At 38.1% G+C, this 18398-nt stretch overlaps 1 protein-coding gene across 4 annotated transcripts in view; it reads left to right on the plus strand.

Moving 5' to 3' along the window:
* The window catches only part of RNLS (renalase, FAD dependent amine oxidase), a 321051-nt gene that overhangs the window by 269058 nt on the left and 33595 nt on the right, over nt 1-18398 (plus strand). For all 4 annotated transcript variants that reach the window (XM_063637130.1, XM_055274298.2, XM_063637129.1 and 1 more), the window contains one exon: nt 9899-10074. In XM_063637130.1, the coding sequence (XP_063493200.1) occupies nt 9899-10074 (176 nt within the window). The remainder of the gene's footprint in view (nt 1-9898; nt 10075-18398) is intronic.

An 18398-nucleotide genomic window follows, 5' to 3' on the forward strand; every position in this document is an offset into this window, starting at 1 on the left:
ATAAGCATTCCTTTTCTCTGCAGCCTTGCCAGCATCTATTGTTTTTTGACTTTTTAATAATAGCCATGCTGACTGGTGTGAGATGGTATCTCATTGCAATTTTGATTTGCATTTCTCTGATGATTAGTGATGTTGAACATTTATCCATATGTTTGTTGGTTGCTTGTATGTCTTCTTTTGAAAGTATCTGTTCGTGACCTTGCCCCAATTTTTAATGGGGTTGTTTTGTTTTTCTTGTTGATTTGTATGAGCTCCTTATAGATTCTGGATATTAGACCTTTGTCAGATGCACAGTTTGTAGATATTGTATCCCATTCTGTAAATTGTCTATTTACTCTGTTAATTAGTTTAATTAAATCCCGTTTGTCTGTTTTTGTTTTTGTTGCATTTGCTTTTGAGGTCTTAGTCATATATTCTTTGAATATGCCAATGTCCAAAGTAGTTTTTCCTAGGTTTTCTTCTAGTATTTTTATAGTTGCAGGTCTTACATTTAAGTATTTCATCTATCTTAACTTAATTTTTGTCTATGGTGAAAGGTGGTGTTCCAGTTTCATTCTACTGCATATGCCTAGCCAGTTTTCCCATAATTTACTGAATAGGGTGTCCTTTCTCCATTGTTTTTATTGACTTTGTCAAGATCAGTTAGTTGTAGGTATATGGATTTATTTCTGGGTTCTGTATTCTGTTCCATTGATCTTTGTCTATTTTTGTACCAATACTATGCTGTTTTGGATACTGTAGCCTTGTACTATACTTTGAATTTGGGTAATGTGATGCCTCCAGCCTTGTTCTCTTTGCTTAGGATTGCTTTGGCTAATTAGAATTGTTTTTTCTAATTCTGTGAAAAATGATATAGGTAATTTGGTAGGAACTTCACTGAATCTGTAGATTGCTTTGGGCAGTATAATCATTTTAACAATATTGATTCTTCCTCTGTATGAGCATGGGATGTTTTCCAATTTGTTTGTGTCATCTATGCATTCTTTCATCAGTATTTTGTTGTTCTCCTTGTATAGATCTTTTACTTTATTAGTTAAATGCATTTTTAGATATTGTATTTTTTGTGGCAAATGTAAGTGGGATTGAGTGTTTGATTTGGTTCTCAGCTTGAGTGTTGCTGGTGTATAGGAATGCAACTGATATTTTGTGCATTATTTTTGTATCCTGAAACTTTACTGAAGTCATTTATCAGGTCTAGGGGTCCTTTGGAGCAGTCATTAGGCTTTCTAGGTATAGGATCATGTCATCAGCTAGCAGAGATAATTCTACTTCTTCTTTTCCTATTTGTATTACTTTTATATCTTCTTCACACCTAATTGCTCTGACTAGGACTTCCTAGTAACATGTTGAATAGGAGAAATGAGAGTAGACATCCTTGTCTTGCTCCCATTCCTAGGGAGTGTATTTGTCCATTTTTACACTGCTATAAAGAACTGCCAGAGATAATTTATAAAGTAAAGAAGTTTAATTGACTAACAGTTCTGCATGGCTGGGAAGGCCCCAGGAAACTTATAATCATGGCGGAAGGGGAAGCAGGCAGTTCTTACATGGCAGCACATGAGAGAGCACCTGTGAAGGAGGAACCATCAAACACTTAAAAAACCATCAGATCTTGTGAGAACTCACTGTCACGAGAACAGCGTGGGGAAAACTGCCCCCATGACCTAATCACCCCCAACCCCTGACACGTGGGGATTACAATTTGAGATTAGATTTGGGTGGGGACACAGAGCCCAAACCATATCGGGGAAATGCTTTCAACTTTTCGTCATTCAGTATGATGTTGGCTGTGGGTTTGCCATATATGGCTCTTATTATTTTTAGATAAGTTCCTTTGATGCCTAGCTTGTTGGAGGGTTTTTATTGTGAAAGGATGTTGGATTTTATTGAATGCATTTTTTGCATTTATTGAGATAATAATATGGTTTTTGTTAATTTTGTTTATGTGGTGAATCACCTTGATTTGTGTATGCTGAACCATCCTTGCATACCAGAAATAAAACCCACTTGATCATGATGAAATATCTTTTTGATGTGCAGCTAGATTCAATTTGCTAGTATTTCATTAAGAATGTTTGTGTCTGTGTACATCAGGGATATTGGCCTATAGTTTTCTTCCTTGATTGTGTCCTTGCCAGATTTTGGATGATACTGGTTTCATAGAATGAATTGGGGAAGAACTCCTCCTCCTCAGTGTTTTGGAATCGTTTCATTGAGATTGGTACCAGCTTCTTTGTAAGTCTGGTAGAATTTGGCCATGAGTCTGTCTAGTCCTGAATTTTTTTTTTTTTTTTGGTTTGTAGATTTTTTATTACCAATTCAATTTTCTAACTCATTATTGGTCTGTTCAGCATTTTAATTTCATCCTGATTCAATCTTGTGAAGTTGTGTGTTTCCAGGAATTTATCCATCTTCTCTAGGTTTTCTCGGTGGTGTGCATAGAGATATTCATAATAGCTTCTGAGAATCTTTTGTATTTATGCAGTATCAGTTGTAATGTCACCCTTGTCATTTTTTGATTATGCTTATTTGAATACTCTTTTTCTTGGTTAATGTAGCTGCTGGTCTATCAATGTTGTTTATCCTTTCAGAGAACCAACTTTTCATTGCATTGATCTTTTGTATATTTTGTTGGTCACAATTTTATTTCATTCTGCTCTGATCTTCGTTAATTCTTTTGTTCTTCTAGCTTTGGGTTTGGTTTGTTCTCATTTTTCTAGTTCCTTTAGATGTGACACTGGGTTGTTAATCAGAGATCTTTCTATCTTTTTTGATGTAAATATTTAGCAGAATAAACTTTCCTCTTAGCCCTGCTTTTGCTGAATACCAGGGATTTGGGTATTTTGTTTCTATTTTCACTTGTTTCAAAACATATTTTGATTTGTACTTTAATTCTTTTGTTTACCCAAAAGTCATTCAGCAGCAAGTTGTTTGTTTGGTTTCCATGTACTTATGTGGTTTTTGATAGTTCCTCTTGGTATGATTCCTGATTTTATTCCACTGTGGTCTGAGAAGATGCTTGATATGATTTTGATGTTTTTAAATTTATTGAGATTTGCTATATGGCCAATCATATAGTCAATTTTAGAGACTGTTCCATGCACAGATGAGAAAAACGTACATTCTCTGGTTGTTGGGTGCAGTGTTCTATGGTGTTTACAGGGTCCATTTGGTTAAGAGTTCAATTTAAGTCCAGATTTTCTTTGTTGTTTTCTGCCTCAATGTTCTATCTAATGCCATCAGCATGGTGTTGAAACCCCCCACTATTATTGTAAGGCTGTCTATTTCTTCTCTTAGGTCTAGTAGTATTTGTTTTCTAAATCTTGGTGCTCCAATGCTGAGTGAACATATATTTAAAATAGTAGAATTTTCTAATTGAATTGGACCCTTTATCATTATATAATACCCTTCTTTGTCTTTTTTTTTTTTAATGTGGTTGTTTTAAAGTCTCTTTTATCTCACACAAGAATAGCAACCCTCACTCTTTTTTGTTTTCCACTTGTGTGATAGATCTTTCTCCATTCTGTTGTTTTGAGACTGTGGCTGTCATAATGTGTGGCATTGGTCTCTTGAAAACAGTAGATGGTTGGGTCTTGTTTTTTTTTTTTTTTTTTTTTTTTTTTTTGAGACGGAGTCTCGCTCTGTCGCCCAGGCTGGAGTGCAGTGGCGCAATCTCGGCTCACTGCAAGCTCCGCCACCCGGGTTCACGCCATTCTCCTGCCTCAGCCTCTCCGAGTAGCTGGGACTACAGGCGCCCACCACCACGCCCGGCTAATTTTTTGTATTTTTAGTAGAGACGGGGTTTCACCGTGGTCTCGATCTCCTGACCTCGTGATCCACCCGCCTCGGCCTCCCAAAGTGCTGGGATTACAAGCGTGAGCCACCGCGCCCAGCCTTGTTTTTTTAATCTAGTTTGCCAATCTGTGTTTCTCAGGTGGGGCTTTTATGCTGTTGTGCTCAAGGTTAATATTGATATGTGAGGTTTTGTTCCTGCCATAGTGTTGTTAGCTAGTTACTTTGTATTCTCAATTCTGTAATTGCTTTATAGGATCCGTGTACTTTGGCCTTATGGGTACTTTTATGGTAGCAAGCATTGTTCTTTTGTTTTCATGTTTAGAACTCCTTTGAGCTTTTCTTGTAGGACTGGTCTGGTGAAGAAGAGTTCCCTTGCATTTGCTCATCTGGGAAAACTTTATTTGTCCTTCATTTATGAAGCATAGTTTGGCAGGGTATAAAATTCTTGGCTGACTTTTTTTTCCTTAAGAAAGCTAAAAATATACCCCCAATCCCTTCTTGCTTGTAAGGCTTCTACAGAGAAGTCTGCTGTTAGTCTAATGGTATTTCCTTTACGGGTAATGTATCCCCTTTTTTTCAGTACCTTCCTTTGAGATTTTTTTTTGTGTGTTGACCTTGGATAGTCTGATAATTATAGGCCTTGGTGACTATCATCTTATGTAGTATCTTGCAGGAGTTTTCTAAATTTCTTATATCTGGATGTTGATGATTCTAGCAAGGTTAGTGAGATTTTCCTGAATTACTCTCTCAAATATGTTTTCCAGGTTGCTTTCTTTTTCTTCTTCTCTCTCAGGAATACTAACCTGTTATATGTTTGTTCACTTTACATAATCCCATATTTCTCAAAGGCTTTCTTCATTTTTCTAAATTCTTTTTTATTTTTGTCTGACTGGATTAATTTGAAAGACCAGTTTTCAAGCTCTGAAATTCTTTCTTCTGCTTGGTCTAGGTTATTGTTAAAACTTCCAACTGTATTTTGAAATTCTTTCCATGAATTTTTTCATTCCAGAAGTTCTAATTGTTTGGGTTTTTTTTTTTTTTTTTTACATAGCTATCTCATCTTTTATAGCCTGAATTGTTTTTCTAGCTTATTTGTATTGGATTTCAACTTTCTCTTGGATCTCACTGAGTTTCCTTAAAATCCATATTTTGAATTATTTATCTGCCATTTCAGACTTTTTCATTAGGACCTATTGCTACAGAGCAGATGAAATACTTTGGAGGTGTCAATCCACTCTAGGTTTTTTTTTTTGCTACTAGAGTTCTTGCACTGATTCCTTCTCATATGAGGGAGCTGTCACTGTTTATTTTTTAATTTTCTGTCGTTTGGATAGAACTTTTACATTTTGTAATTCTTTTTTATCTTGAGGGTATGTTGTATGTTGTGTATGATCATTTGGCATCCTTTCCAGGTGCTTTCAGAGGACCAAGGTGCTGTATGGGTCCTTCATTGTGGATAGCTTTTGTGTGGTGGCTTTCTCAGATGCTGCTTGTTGTAGCATCTATCTACTGCTTGGCTGAGGGTGTGGAAGTCTCATCACATACACTAGCACTCAGCCCTTCTGGCAGCAGGTGTTTTATTTGGTGGTGGAGTTCAAGCTCTAGTCCAGTAGGTGGTACTTAAGAGTAAGAGCTGGCCCACCCACAGGTAGATTGATGATGAGCGGAAGCACCTGCCCTGATACAGAGGGGAAGAGATTTTGTTGGAGCATGCTGAGGTCTTTGGGGAAGGAGCAGTTGGGAAAGTGCACCAGCTCCTCATCCTGACCAGGCAGGAATGCCAGCTGCTTCCCCATCACACCATGTCACAAGGCTCACAGCCTTCAGTTCATAAAGACTTTTTCCTTTGGTTCCCAGCTGCAATGTGGCTATGGGCTACTGATACACCATTTTGGCAGCTACCACCAAGATGGGCTTGGGGCAGAGCCCCTTCCCCCAGTCCAGAGAAGACAACTCTGTGGCTTGTCCGTGTCCTCCATTGCCAGGATGCTGCTGTTTTGCGTAGGGTCAGGGTGTTGGGCCCTGCCCTTTGTGCAAGCCCAAGCAGCATGGGCTCACTTTCAGCGAGTGTGGATTCACTACAAAAAGTGCGGTGAAACCCCGTCTCTACTAAAAATACAAAAAATTAGCCGGGCGTGGTGGCGGGCGCCTGTAGTCCCAGCTACTCGGAGAGGCTGAGGCAGGAGAATGGCGTGAACCTGGGAGGCGGAGCTTGCAGTGAGCTGAGACTGCGCCACTGCACTCCAGCCTGGGCGACAGAGCAAGACTCCGTCTCAAAAAAAAAAAAAAAAGTGCGATAAGTGCTTTCTCCAGGTGCACATATACCAGCCCCCAGCCAGGAGAACCACTACTGCATCCTCAACAGTGGCTAAAGGTGGCAAGCGGTGGATGACTCCCTCTCCACAACCCTTCCTAGACATCAGTGCTACCCCCTTCACCGATTGGTGCCACTTCCTTCATTTCCTTTGTCCCAAGGGAGACTTTAGTGGGCTGTGCTCCCCATTCCCTTCAAGGCAGCCCACCAAGGGTGAGATCTCCAGGGCTCCCACAGCTCCACAGGGACCCACCAGCCCCATGTTTGCCAGAGACAGAGTGGGTTGTGGGGTATGTTTGTGGGGAATCTCGTGGTGTGGTTACTCAAGGGCAGAGATTCCCTGGGCAGGGCAGTGTCCCACCACAGGTGCATAACCAGCATGGCTCAGTTCAGCGATGTCAGTTCAGGTCTGGGGGGAGTGTAGGCATGCTTAACATGAGCTGGCCACCTGGTTCTCTGTCCCTGGAAAATTCCCCCAAGTCACCACTGACAGCATTGCCCATGATCCAGAGGGCAGAGGGGCTCCCCAACAGTTTGACAGTCAGTGAATTGTTGCAGGGGTGAAGGGAGCAGAGAAGCACTCCCACTACCCCTTACCACAGGGTTGTGAGTTCCTCAGGGGTCAATCTCTGCCAGACTCTTGCTGCTTTTTTTTCTGCATCTCAGCTTTTTCCCCTGGGCACTCTGTCAGGTCCTGGATCTCTTCTGTCAGTTTTTCATTTGGAACTTGTCCATTCACAGGTAACTTTGATCTTTCTGAAAAGAACTGGCATCTGATGTCACTAGACAGGCATCTTGAAAACCAGCAGCTTGATGGTGACTGTTATAGAACAAAGTGAACATACTCAATGCTACTGAACTGTATACGTAAAATAGGTTAAAACAGTGAATTTTATGTATATTTTACGAAACACACAAAAAAATCAAATCCTGCTCTGCCTCTACCCAGGAATAGTCTTCCATTGTCGCTGGGGTGTTGATGTAATGATCAGTCTTAATGCTTTGAGAGAAGTCAATTCTATTATCCCTTTCGAAAGCTGCTCTTTCAACAGTGGAGAGGTGAAAACAAGAATATTACCTAGGAATGCCTTCTGTTTGTGTAGCACTTTATGTTTGAAGGAAGGCTTTTATGTGAGTAATTCATTTAATCCTCATGGCAGCTTTGTAAGGTCATTAGTGTTGCTCCCTTTTAATTGATGGAAAAAAGTGAAGCCTGAGAGATTAAGTTGTCCAAGATTACAGGGCTATTAAAGGATGCAGAGGTTCAAATACTTATCTTCTGACTCTATAGCCATTGATTTCCCAAAGTAGAGAAATAATTGTCAACTTACTGTGAGCTTTACATTTAAAATGCCAAAAGCTAGGTGATATTCTTGTTAAACTGAATAAAGAAAAGAAAAAGAAAAATAGCATCATTAACTTCCCAGTGACCAAGGAATAATGATTATGCTGAATTTATGCTCTAAATCCTATTAACATATTTGTGGCTTTTTATACTGCTCTATTTTCAAACTTTGGTCACGTTTAAATTCTGCTTGACTCTTGTATTTTTAGACTTCAGCTTCTGAAAATACACTCTAATTGAGGGTTGGGGGAGCTTTTCCCCAGAACTTACTGTTTTCAGTCATAGCTATTCAAGTTTTCATCTAAATTTTCAAAATAAATGTACAATTACAATAAAAATAAGTAGCCAGGTTGTTCTCTCATTGTTATGCAAGAACTATTTCACCTTAGGTCTTAAATTTCATTTTTTATTGCTCTCTGTGGAGTGGATGGTTAATGTAAATGGGAGAAACCTGGCATCACACCATCATTGGTCTTAGTGACTTTACGAGTTCCCCCTAGAACAAATAGCTGGGTCAGTGCAACCTCCCAATTCTCAGCATGCAGCTAGCATTCATTTTCCTTTGAAGCCTGACATAGATAAGTCAACTCAGAGCCCCAACTTCCCTGCTTCAGAATGCTGACCTAGTAGTTTTCTCTGTCACTGGGAAGATGTGGTACTATATGGAAGAGGGGTGGCATTGATACCCCGTCACTGTGAACAAGCCTCCCTGAATTTATTAACTGATAACGTAAATAAAACTTCCTAAGGCAATATGCAATAGATTTCTCACTGTGGTAGTATTCTGTGAAAGAAATTGAGATTTTCCACTCCTGGGTCCTTCCATCTGTACAGAACCTGTAAAGTCTTCACTGACAGATTACACATTGAACATTCAAAGAGATGGCCCCTCTATTTCCTCTTTCAAGTTGTTCCAGCTACTGTGAGGTGAAAATACTGTACAGTCCAGCTTACCATTGCATTTACTGCACAAATTCTGAATTCAGGTCCCTCACCTCGTATATGTGAAACTCCTTGGAAGCATTCACTGCACTTTAAAAAGCTTGCAGCATGTTGGGACTCTCTTGTGTTTTGCCATAAAATTCATAAGCGAGGGTTCCTTGTGCTGAGTGCAATGGAAAAATGAAGTACTTTCACAAAACATGACTCACACCTATAATTTAGGCAACACTCAGGAAGTTTTACCCGTGTCTCTGGCTTATTGCTTCCATTCCCATAGCTTACATTTATTAAGCACCTACTCTGTGTCAGAAACTGTGCTGAGTATTTCATGTGTACTATGTTATTTAATGCACATCATAGACCTATGTGGTGGCTACTAACTTATTCTCATTAAAAAAAAAAAAAACCTGAAATGTAAAGAGGTTAAGCGGGCACACAGTGAGTAAGTGGCTTATGTCAACTCTTTCTTTCCTGTGTCAATTGTACTGCTGTAACTCAAATAGATCATTGTATTACCTTTCACAATCCCAAGTTAAAGAATTTCCAGAATCAGATTTGACATCTATCAGTGCCTTACACACTTTAATATTCTCTTCTCTCAGGAGGGGGAGGTTCCAATTTTCATATTATATTCATATGTTTCACATCTATCACTGTTTTCCCCTCAGCTTTCTCTTCTGCATGATTCAAACAAATAATAGCAGACAAATTCTTGTTAACATTCTTCCAAGATGGTGCTTTCTAATGTCTCAGTTACTTAAGTTTCTTTCAACTCAGATTTTATTTGATTGCTCTATATTCTGCTAAGGAGTGAATGATACAAAGCAGATATTCATTATTTGTGATTATGAACAGACAGCAGAAAAATCAATAGCAAACAAAAATGGAAAGTTGCTTCATGTTTTGAATGAGACAGACTTTTATTTTTAATGCTGATTAAAACATAAAGAAATGGTAATTAAAACATAGAGAAGAATATTATGAGGACAAGCCTGTTTTTAGAGAGGAGCTTGGTTTCTTTTTGTTCTGACATTTGTGTAATTTCAACAAATTATATTTCAATCCATTAAGCATTAATTGAATGAGACAGGTATTTATTGAATATATACTTTGTTCTCAGAATTTATGAAGAATATAGACTCTATATTAAAAAATGGACCTGCCCCGAAGAGTTAGCAATTTTGTGAATGAGAGAAGACAAACCCGAAAATAATTATATCCAAGGCAGTACATATTAAATGCACTTCTACCCTTTCTTCCAGTTCTTTAGCAATATCTGACAATTTTTCACTAAAACTTCTCTTTAATCTGTCTTCCTCTTCAGAGAAGTTTGATTTTGAATTTCAGAAATGCCTAATTTATGCTTTAAAGATTAGAATAAGTTTTTCCTCCATTTATTGCTTGATTATTTTGATAAATTCTTAAGTCTGAATTGAAATCCTGAGAGATGCTTGCCTGCTACCCACTTTAAGATGCATCTTTATGATCCTCTTATGCCACAGAGTCATCAGAAATTGGGCCTTCCCTCGTGATTCACACCACTGTCCCATTTGGAGTTACATACTTGGAACACAGCATTGAGGATGTGCAAGAGTTAATCTTCCAGCAGCTGGAAAACATTTTGCCAGGTTTGCCTCAGCCAATTGCTACCAAATGCCAAAAATGGAGACATTCACAGGTAATCAAAGAATCCAGTGGTCTAAGCACAACAATTTTCTTAATAGGCTCACAGAACTGATGTTACTTCTTTATTCTTTGCATTCTCTAGTGAAAGAAATTAACTATGTGATCCTTGGAGCAAATATGTGTTTGCCCAACACATAAATAGAACTTCTATGGGTTTTATGGTCCTGCTGTTTCTCAACAAGAAGTGCATAGAATTTTCACCAATGTTATCTCCAAATTCTAGCATCTCAAGTCTTACAAACCTTGATAATCTGAGTCTTCTCTTCAGAAAGGCAGGTTATATTTCCAAATGCAGCTGTTTCTTTGGGGTTTTTCTAGATCAGTACTGTAGATATTTAGAAACCACTATAACTTCCCAAAATTTTGCAATATGTCAAATTAACCTTGCAAGTGTATTTTGCTACCACAATTTTCATTTTTATTAAGTTTCCACTTTGGTTTTGACTGCTGCCAGCTGAGCTCTCTGGGGGAGAGAGGTAAGTACATGCATAGGACAGCTAGTTGAGCTGTTTTTCAGGGTTAGATTAAACCTGCTGATCACTCTACTAGTTCAAACTTAAAGCTCCTTATACTAAGTAAATGTTGACTTTTTCTGAAAATTTCTGCATATTTCAATGGAAGTGAGTATTCGTAGAAAAAGTCTTTTGATCCGTAAACTCAGTAGTGAAGTCATTTAGGGGACAACGAAGCAAAGGGCAGATACAGGAGAAAAAGCAGTGAGTTGTCCATTTTTTTTCCTGGGATTTCTGAGCTTGTTGACGAACTGATTTATCAGCCCTATTGGTTATCCAAGCTGTGAAACCTTTAGAAAAAGTGGTGTTGTTGGAAATTGCAGTTGGTTTTGTATATTTTAAAGGGCTTTCCAAAATCAGACGAAATAGTAAATTATTTCCTAAAATATTGCAGCAGGTCTATGTTTTACTCATATCTTCTCAAGTCAAATTATACAGTGAACCTTTGGGAAAAATATTTACTTAGGCACGTCATGGTCACTTTAGAAGACTTTACTTTTTCCTTTTAAAAGCATTGAAAAATCTAAATAGTTATTATCTTTAAGTGATATTGAACTCAATTGTAAGTTGGCTTGAAAAAGAAAACAGGGAAATAATCTTGTTTATATACTTCGAAGCTAGATATATTACACATCAAGTCACTTTGTGATTTATAAATACTCCTTTAAAAGAAACATTTGTTTATGAGGTTTCCTCTTGTGCCTTTCTCGTAATTTATTAATAAACTGAAAAAGTGGATTTGAAATCTACTTATTTCTTAAAATTTGATGTGTTAATAAAAATAGATTTGTCCTAACCACAAAATGGCCTAATCAAAGTTGTGCAATATCACAAAATTTAATAAAAATCTTTGAACACAATGTACCTCCAAACCCTAGCAATGATTTTGTTACAATTTGGATGTTGAAATTATCTCACTATATTTACAACTCTGAAGTCATGAAGTCTACATTGGCTGCAAAACCTGAAAGGGAGTAAGTTATCATCCAGACTTAGAAGTTTGCATATTCCACTATTCATATACTTCTCAAAGTACCTTGAGGATCATTTTACAGAACACAACATTGTCATTTATGGTAGAAATGTGGGAGGGTAGGGGGCATATTGGAAATCTCTATACCTTCCTCTCAGTTTTGCTATGAACCTAAAACTGTTCTGAAAAAAAAAAAGTGAAGTCAATTTAAAAATAGAAAAAATTTAAATTAAAAATGTATCTAGTTGTAAAGATAAACCCTAAATAGATTATTTTAAATATATATTTTTTAAAAGCAGTCTTACGAGTTTGTTAGTTTTAACTCTATAGTGATGAGCACACAAAGCCTCACAGAGATGAAATAAATTCCTTCAATCCCCACAGCTAATAATGACAAAACCAGTCTACCTGCCTCTCAAGTCCTTCCATCCTCTTCACCCACCTTATATTTCCTATTGTTGTTGTAACAAATTCTCAAAAACTTGGTAGTAGGAAACAACACAAATTTATTATCTTACAGTCCTGGAGGTCAGAGTCGAAAATGGGTCTCACTGGAATAAAATCCAGGTGTGGTCAGGGCTGCATTCCTTTCTAGAGGCCCTAGGAGAGAATCCATTTTCTTGCCTTTGTCATCTTCTAGATAATGCTCACATTCCTCAGCTGGAGACCCCTCCCATCTTCAAATCCAGCAACAGCAGGTCAAATCCTTCTTCCACTCTGACCTTTCCTTCTACCTCACCCTTGTGATGACATTGGGCCCACCTGTGTGATCCAAGATACTTAGCCCATCTCAGTTTCAGCTGACTCATAATTTTAATCCATCTGCAACCTAAAATCTTCCTTTCCATTGACATAACATATTTGTAGGTTCCAGGGATTAAGACATGGATGTCTGTGGTAGAGGCATTACTTCTGCCTGCCACACCCTCCTTTCTCCCAAATCCCTTGATGGATCCCCTTGATGAGGCATTGTTTCCCTCTTCCTCATAAAACCTCTGGAGAGAGCATCAGCCCTGTAAGGTTCAAGCCACCCGAAGGGAACACCTGCTATCTGCAAGAGATAAGAGGAGTATTTTGTATGGGGACAGTTTCTGATTTCCCTGGTGTTGCTCTCCCAATCCTAGTGCTGTTCCTAATGTCGCATATCCATATCCACAATTGCAGCAGTAGGGTAAAAAATGTTTTTTCATGTTTTCGTTTGGTAACTCATTTATTCAATAAGCGTTTAATGAATGCCTACAATATGCCTAGTACTCTGCTCAGGAAACCCTAGAGACTAATATTTGCTGACGGCCTTCTCCTAAGACTCTGAATTGAAGTTTGTCTTGGGTAAGATAATGGTGCATTCTTGTGGGTGTACTCTTAAATGAGGAAAGAGGCAGGTGAAGAAAGAAGGCGTTTTTTGAAAGACTTGGGAGCTGTTTCTGTGCATCCCATTTTTAATTTGAATAAAGCACTTGAGTAGGTGGTTCAAACAAACAGAAAAGCAATGGCAGATTTTTTGTGGTTCTCAGTTCCTCCCTTTTGCAGCTATTTGCCTTCCATAATTTAAATGTTTAGCCAGTTAATATAACTTGATTCTTAGTCTGTTACACATTGAATTAAGGTTTCTGTAACAAGTATGATATATTAACTCTTTCATTAGAAGCAGAATTACTGAAAATATCTTTCCATGTACCTTGACGGGGGACATTTAATCAGTTTGATAACCCTAATACTCTAACCATTATTTTATGCTGTGCTTTCCTTTGTTTCAGTGTCTATCATGATGCCCTTCTCAAACTATAGTAAATTTCTGATTTGCACTCAGGTTTAACTCTAATTTTCCCCCTCTTTCTTCAATTCCAGAAAATGTTAGTGGCCCTTTTCCTTACTTTATTTAGCACTCTCATGATTATTTATTAATCTCCAAATGTAAATTTAAATACCAAGGAAATCAGGAGAGGAACTTAGGGGGAGGAAATGAATGAATACAGTGATATTCAATCTCTTTGGAAAAATAAATGGATGTGGACTAGCTTAGTAAGCTTGTACAGTACAATTAGAAATCACTTATCTTCTATAGTTATGTATCTTCACTTAATATTTTGCCCTGAGCTTGTACCTTTTCTCTTCCTTTTCTTTCTTTCCTTTTCTTTTTTTTTCTTTTTCTTTTTTTTTTTTTTTTCAGAGGTAGAATCTAACTCTGTCACCCAGGCTGGAGTGCAGTACGTGATCAGAGCCGACTACAGCAGCCTGCCTCAAACTTCTGAGCTCAAATGATCCTCTCACCTCAGCCTCCTGAGTAGCTGGGATTACAGGTGCACACTACTGTTCCTGGTTAATTTTTAAAAATGTTTATAGTCACGGGGTCTTGCTATGTTGCCCAGACTGGTCTCAAACTCCTGCCTTGGCCTCCCAAAGTGCTAGGATTACAGTCGTAAGCCCCTTTCAGTTGTTTAAAGAGAAGGTCATGAATTTTTAAAGGATCTGATGAAAGCTATAAACATAAAGATTCTCTTTATTAAAAAAATACATGTATACATAAACACAAAAAGTGCATATGATTATCAGGATTTATTGGCAACCTAAATTCCTTCCATGAATCCAGTGTTAGGAACACCTGCTGTAAGTGTTATACCGCTATTATCTGAATAAATCAAGAGTCTCTTGCGGCCCAGTCTTGGCATATTGTTGCAGTCAAAAAGATATAATCCAGCAATCAAAAAGTATTTATTTATGTATACATTTTTTGAGACAGGGTCTCGCTTTGTCACCCAGGCTGGAGTGCAGTGGTGTGACCTCAGCTCACTGCAGCCTCGACTTCCCCGGCTCAAGCAATCCTCCTCAGCCCCCCAAGTAGCTGGTGCTACAGGCACACTCCACCCCATCCCTGGCTAATTTTTTGTATTTTTTTGTAGAGGTGGAGTTTCATTATGTTGCTGAGGCTGGTCTTGAACTCCAGGACTCAAGCGATCTCTCTGCCTTGGCCTCCCAAAGTGCTGGGATTATAAGCATGAGCACTGCACCTGGCCACAAACAGTGTTTAAAATAACTCCAATCTTTACTGGTATCTCTTATAGAACTTTAAAGAATTTCCAAAATTTATCATTCACAACAACTCTTTTGGAAAGCTCTCTTCTCATTCCTTCTTTGGCCTCTTATGAAAACTCCCTCGAATCCTCTCTTTGCTCTCTTAATAACCCACGGAAGCTTTCTCTGACAATCAGCCATGTAGGCTTGTCATTTTTTCTTTCCTTTCTTCAACTTTCCATTCACATTCTTCACTTTTGACTCTATCCTTTTATTCCCCTCCCACCTCTTAAACAAGGAACTCTTTGCCCTTTTCAATACAAAGTTTCCATTTGGCTCCTTCAGGCCTTTTCCAGCTGATTACCTCAGTTACCCATAGTACTGCTAGGAGTTAAAAGGAGTAAGAGAGAAAAGGGGAAATGTGCAATGGCTGAAGGCCAGAATTTTTCTTACAGATTTTGTTTGGTGGGGGAAGTGGGTGTGCACACACAAGAGCTTGAGACCATCCATACGCTTACATTATTCCCCCATGAGATTAATTTCTGGTGAGTAATAGTGTCTAATTTCATCATTGAAAGGTCAGGTGGTAATTGATATTTTAATTTTTTCTTTTTCTTATTTTTTAACTTTTAAGTTCAGGGGTACACATGCAGGTTTGTTGTATGGGTAAATTTGTATCATAGGGGTTTGTTGTACAGATTATTTTATCACCCAGGTATTAAGCCTAGTACCCATTATTTCTCCTGATCCTCTCCCTTCTCCCACCCTATACCCTCCACCCTCTGATAGGCCCTTGGGTGTGTTATTCCCCTCTATGTGTCCATGTGTTCTCATCATTTAGCTCCCACTTATAAGTGAGAACATGTGATATGTGGTTTTCTGTTCCCGCATTAGTTTGCTAAGGAGAATGGCCCCCAGCTCCATCCATGTTTTCCTGCAAAGGACATGATCCCATTCTTTTTTCATAGCTGCATAGTGTTCCATGGTGTAGATGTATCACATTTTCTTTATCCAGTCTATCATTGATGGGAATTTAGGTCCATTCTATGTATTTGCTATTGTGAATAGCACTGCAGTGAACATATGTGTGCATGTATCCTTATAATAGAACAACTTACATTCCTTTGGGTATGCATCTAGTAATAGGATTACTGGGTTGAATGACATTTGTGATTTTAGGTCTTTAAGGAATCGCCACACTGTCTTCCACAATGGTTGAACTAATTTACAATCCCACCAACAATGTGTAAGCACTCCTTTTTCTCCTCAATATCACCAGCATCTGTTATTTTTTAATAATAGCCATTCTGACTGGTGTGAGATTTCATTGTGGTTTTGATTTGCATTTCTGTAATGATCAGCGATGTTCAGCTTTTTTTCATGTGAATTTTGGCCATATGGATGTCTGCTTTTGAAGTGTCTGTGCATGTCCTTTGCCCACTTGTTAATGGATTTTTTGTGTGTGTGTAAATTTGGTTCCTTACAGTTGCTGGATATTAGACCATTGTCAGATGCATAGTTTGCAAAAATTTTCTCTTATTCTGTAGGCTGTCTGTTCACTCTGTTGTTAGTTTCCTTTGCTACGCAGCTCTTTAAATAGATCTCATTTGTCAATTTTTGCTTTTGTTGCAACTGCTTTTGGTATCTTTGTCATGAAATCTTTGCCTCTTCCTTTGTCCAGAATGGTATTGCCTAGGTTGTCTTCCCGGGTTTTTATAGTGTTGGGTTTTTCACTTAAGTCTTTAATTCATTTTGAGTTAAATTTTGTATATGGTATAAAGAAGGAGTCCAGTTTCAATCTTCTGCGTATGGTTAGCCAGTTCTCCTAGCATCATTTATTGAATAGGGAATCCTTTCCCCATTGCTTGTTTCTGTCAGGTTTGTCAAAGATCAGATAGTTGTAGGTGTGTGGCCTTATGTCTGAGTTCTCTATTCTGTTCCATTGGTCTATGTGTCTGTTTTTATACCAACATCATGCTGTTTTAGTGCCTCCAGCTTTGTTCCTTTGCTTAGGATTGCCGTGGCTATTCAGGCTCTTTTTTGGTTCCATGTAAATTTTAAAATAGTTTTTTCTAGTTTTTTGAAGAATGTTAATGATGGTTTAATAGCAATAGCATTGAATCTATAAATTGCTGTGGGCAGTATGGCCATTTTAACAATATTGATTCTTCCTATCCATGAGCATGAAATGCTTTTCCATTTGTTTGCATCATCTCTGTCTTCTTGGAGCACCGTTTTGTAGTTCTCCTTGAAGAGATCTTTCACCTCCCTGGTTAGCTGTGTTCCTAGGTATTTCATTCTTTTTGTGGCAATTGTGAATGGGATTGCATTCCTGATTTGGCCCTTGGCTTGACTATTGTTGGTATATAGGAATGTTAGTGATTTAGTGATTTTTGCACGTTGATTTTGTATTCTGCGACTTTGCTGAAGTTGTTTATTAGCTTAAGAAGCATTTGGGCTGAGACTGTGAGGTTTTCTAGATATAGGATCATGCCATCTACAAACAGGGTAGTTCAACTTCCTCTTCCTAGTTGGATGCCCCTTATTTCTTTCTCTTGCCTAATTGCCCAGGTGGGCCAGGACTTCCAATATTGTGTTGAATAGGAGTGGTGAGAGAGAGCATCCTTGTCTTTTGCTGGTTTTCAAGGTGAATGCTCCTAGCTTTTGCCCATTCAGTATGACGTTGGCTGTGGATTTGTCATAGGTGGCTCTTATTATTTTGAGGTATGTTCCTTCAATACCTAGTTTATTGAGAGTTTTTTACATGAAGGGGTATTGAATTTTATCGAAAACCTTTTCTGCATCTATTGAGGTAATCATGTGGTTTTTGTATTTAGTTCTGTTTACATGATGAATCATATTTATTGATTTGCATATGTTGAACTAACCTTGTATCCCAGGGATAAAGCCTACTTGATCATGGTGGATAAGATTTTGATGTGCTGCTGGATTTGTTTACCAGTATTTTATTGAAGACTTTTGCATCAATGTTCAAGGATATTGGCCTGAAGTTTTCTTTTTTCGTTGTGTCTGTGCTAGGTTTTGGTATCAGGATGATGTTGACCTCATAGAATGAACTAGGGAGGGGTCCCTTCTCCTCAAATTTTTGGAATAGTTTCAGCAGGAATGGTACCAGCTCTTTGTACATCTGGTAGAATTCAACAGTGAATCTGTCTGGTCCTGGGATTTTTTTGGTTGGTAGGCTATTTGTTACTGACCCAACTTCAGAGCTTATTATTGGTCTGTTCAGGAAATCAGTTTCTTCCTGGTTCAGTCTTGGGAGGGTGTATGTATCCAGGAATATATTCATTTATTCTATATTTTCTAGTTTATGTTCATAGAGGTGTTCATAATATTATCTGATGGTTGTATTTCTGTAGGGTCAGTGGTAATATCCTGCTTGTTTTTTCTTATTGTGTTTATTTGGATCTTCTCTCTTTTCTTCTTTATTAGTGTAGCTAGCAGTCTATGTATTTTATTAATTTTTTTTCCAGAAAACAGCTCCTGGATTCATCGATCTTTTGAATGGTTTTTTTGTGTCTCAATCTCTTTCAGTTCAGCACCGATTTTGGGTATTTCTTGTCTCTGCTGGCTTTGGCTAGTGTATTTGCTCTTGGTTCTGCAGTTATTTTAGTTGTGATGTTGTTAGCTTGAGATCTTTCCAAGTTTTTCATGTGGGCATATAAATCAGTAGTGCTATAAATTTCCCTCTTAACACTGCCTTACCTGTGTTCCAGAGATTTGGATATGTTGTATCTTTGTTCTCATTAATTTCAAATAACTTCCTGATTTCTGTCTTTATTTCATTATTTACCCAAA

The sequence above is a fragment of the Symphalangus syndactylus genome, chromosome 4 (assembly GCF_028878055.3).
Source record: "Symphalangus syndactylus isolate Jambi chromosome 4, NHGRI_mSymSyn1-v2.1_pri, whole genome shotgun sequence".
NCBI classification, from domain to species: Eukaryota; Metazoa; Chordata; class Mammalia; order Primates; family Hylobatidae; genus Symphalangus; species Symphalangus syndactylus.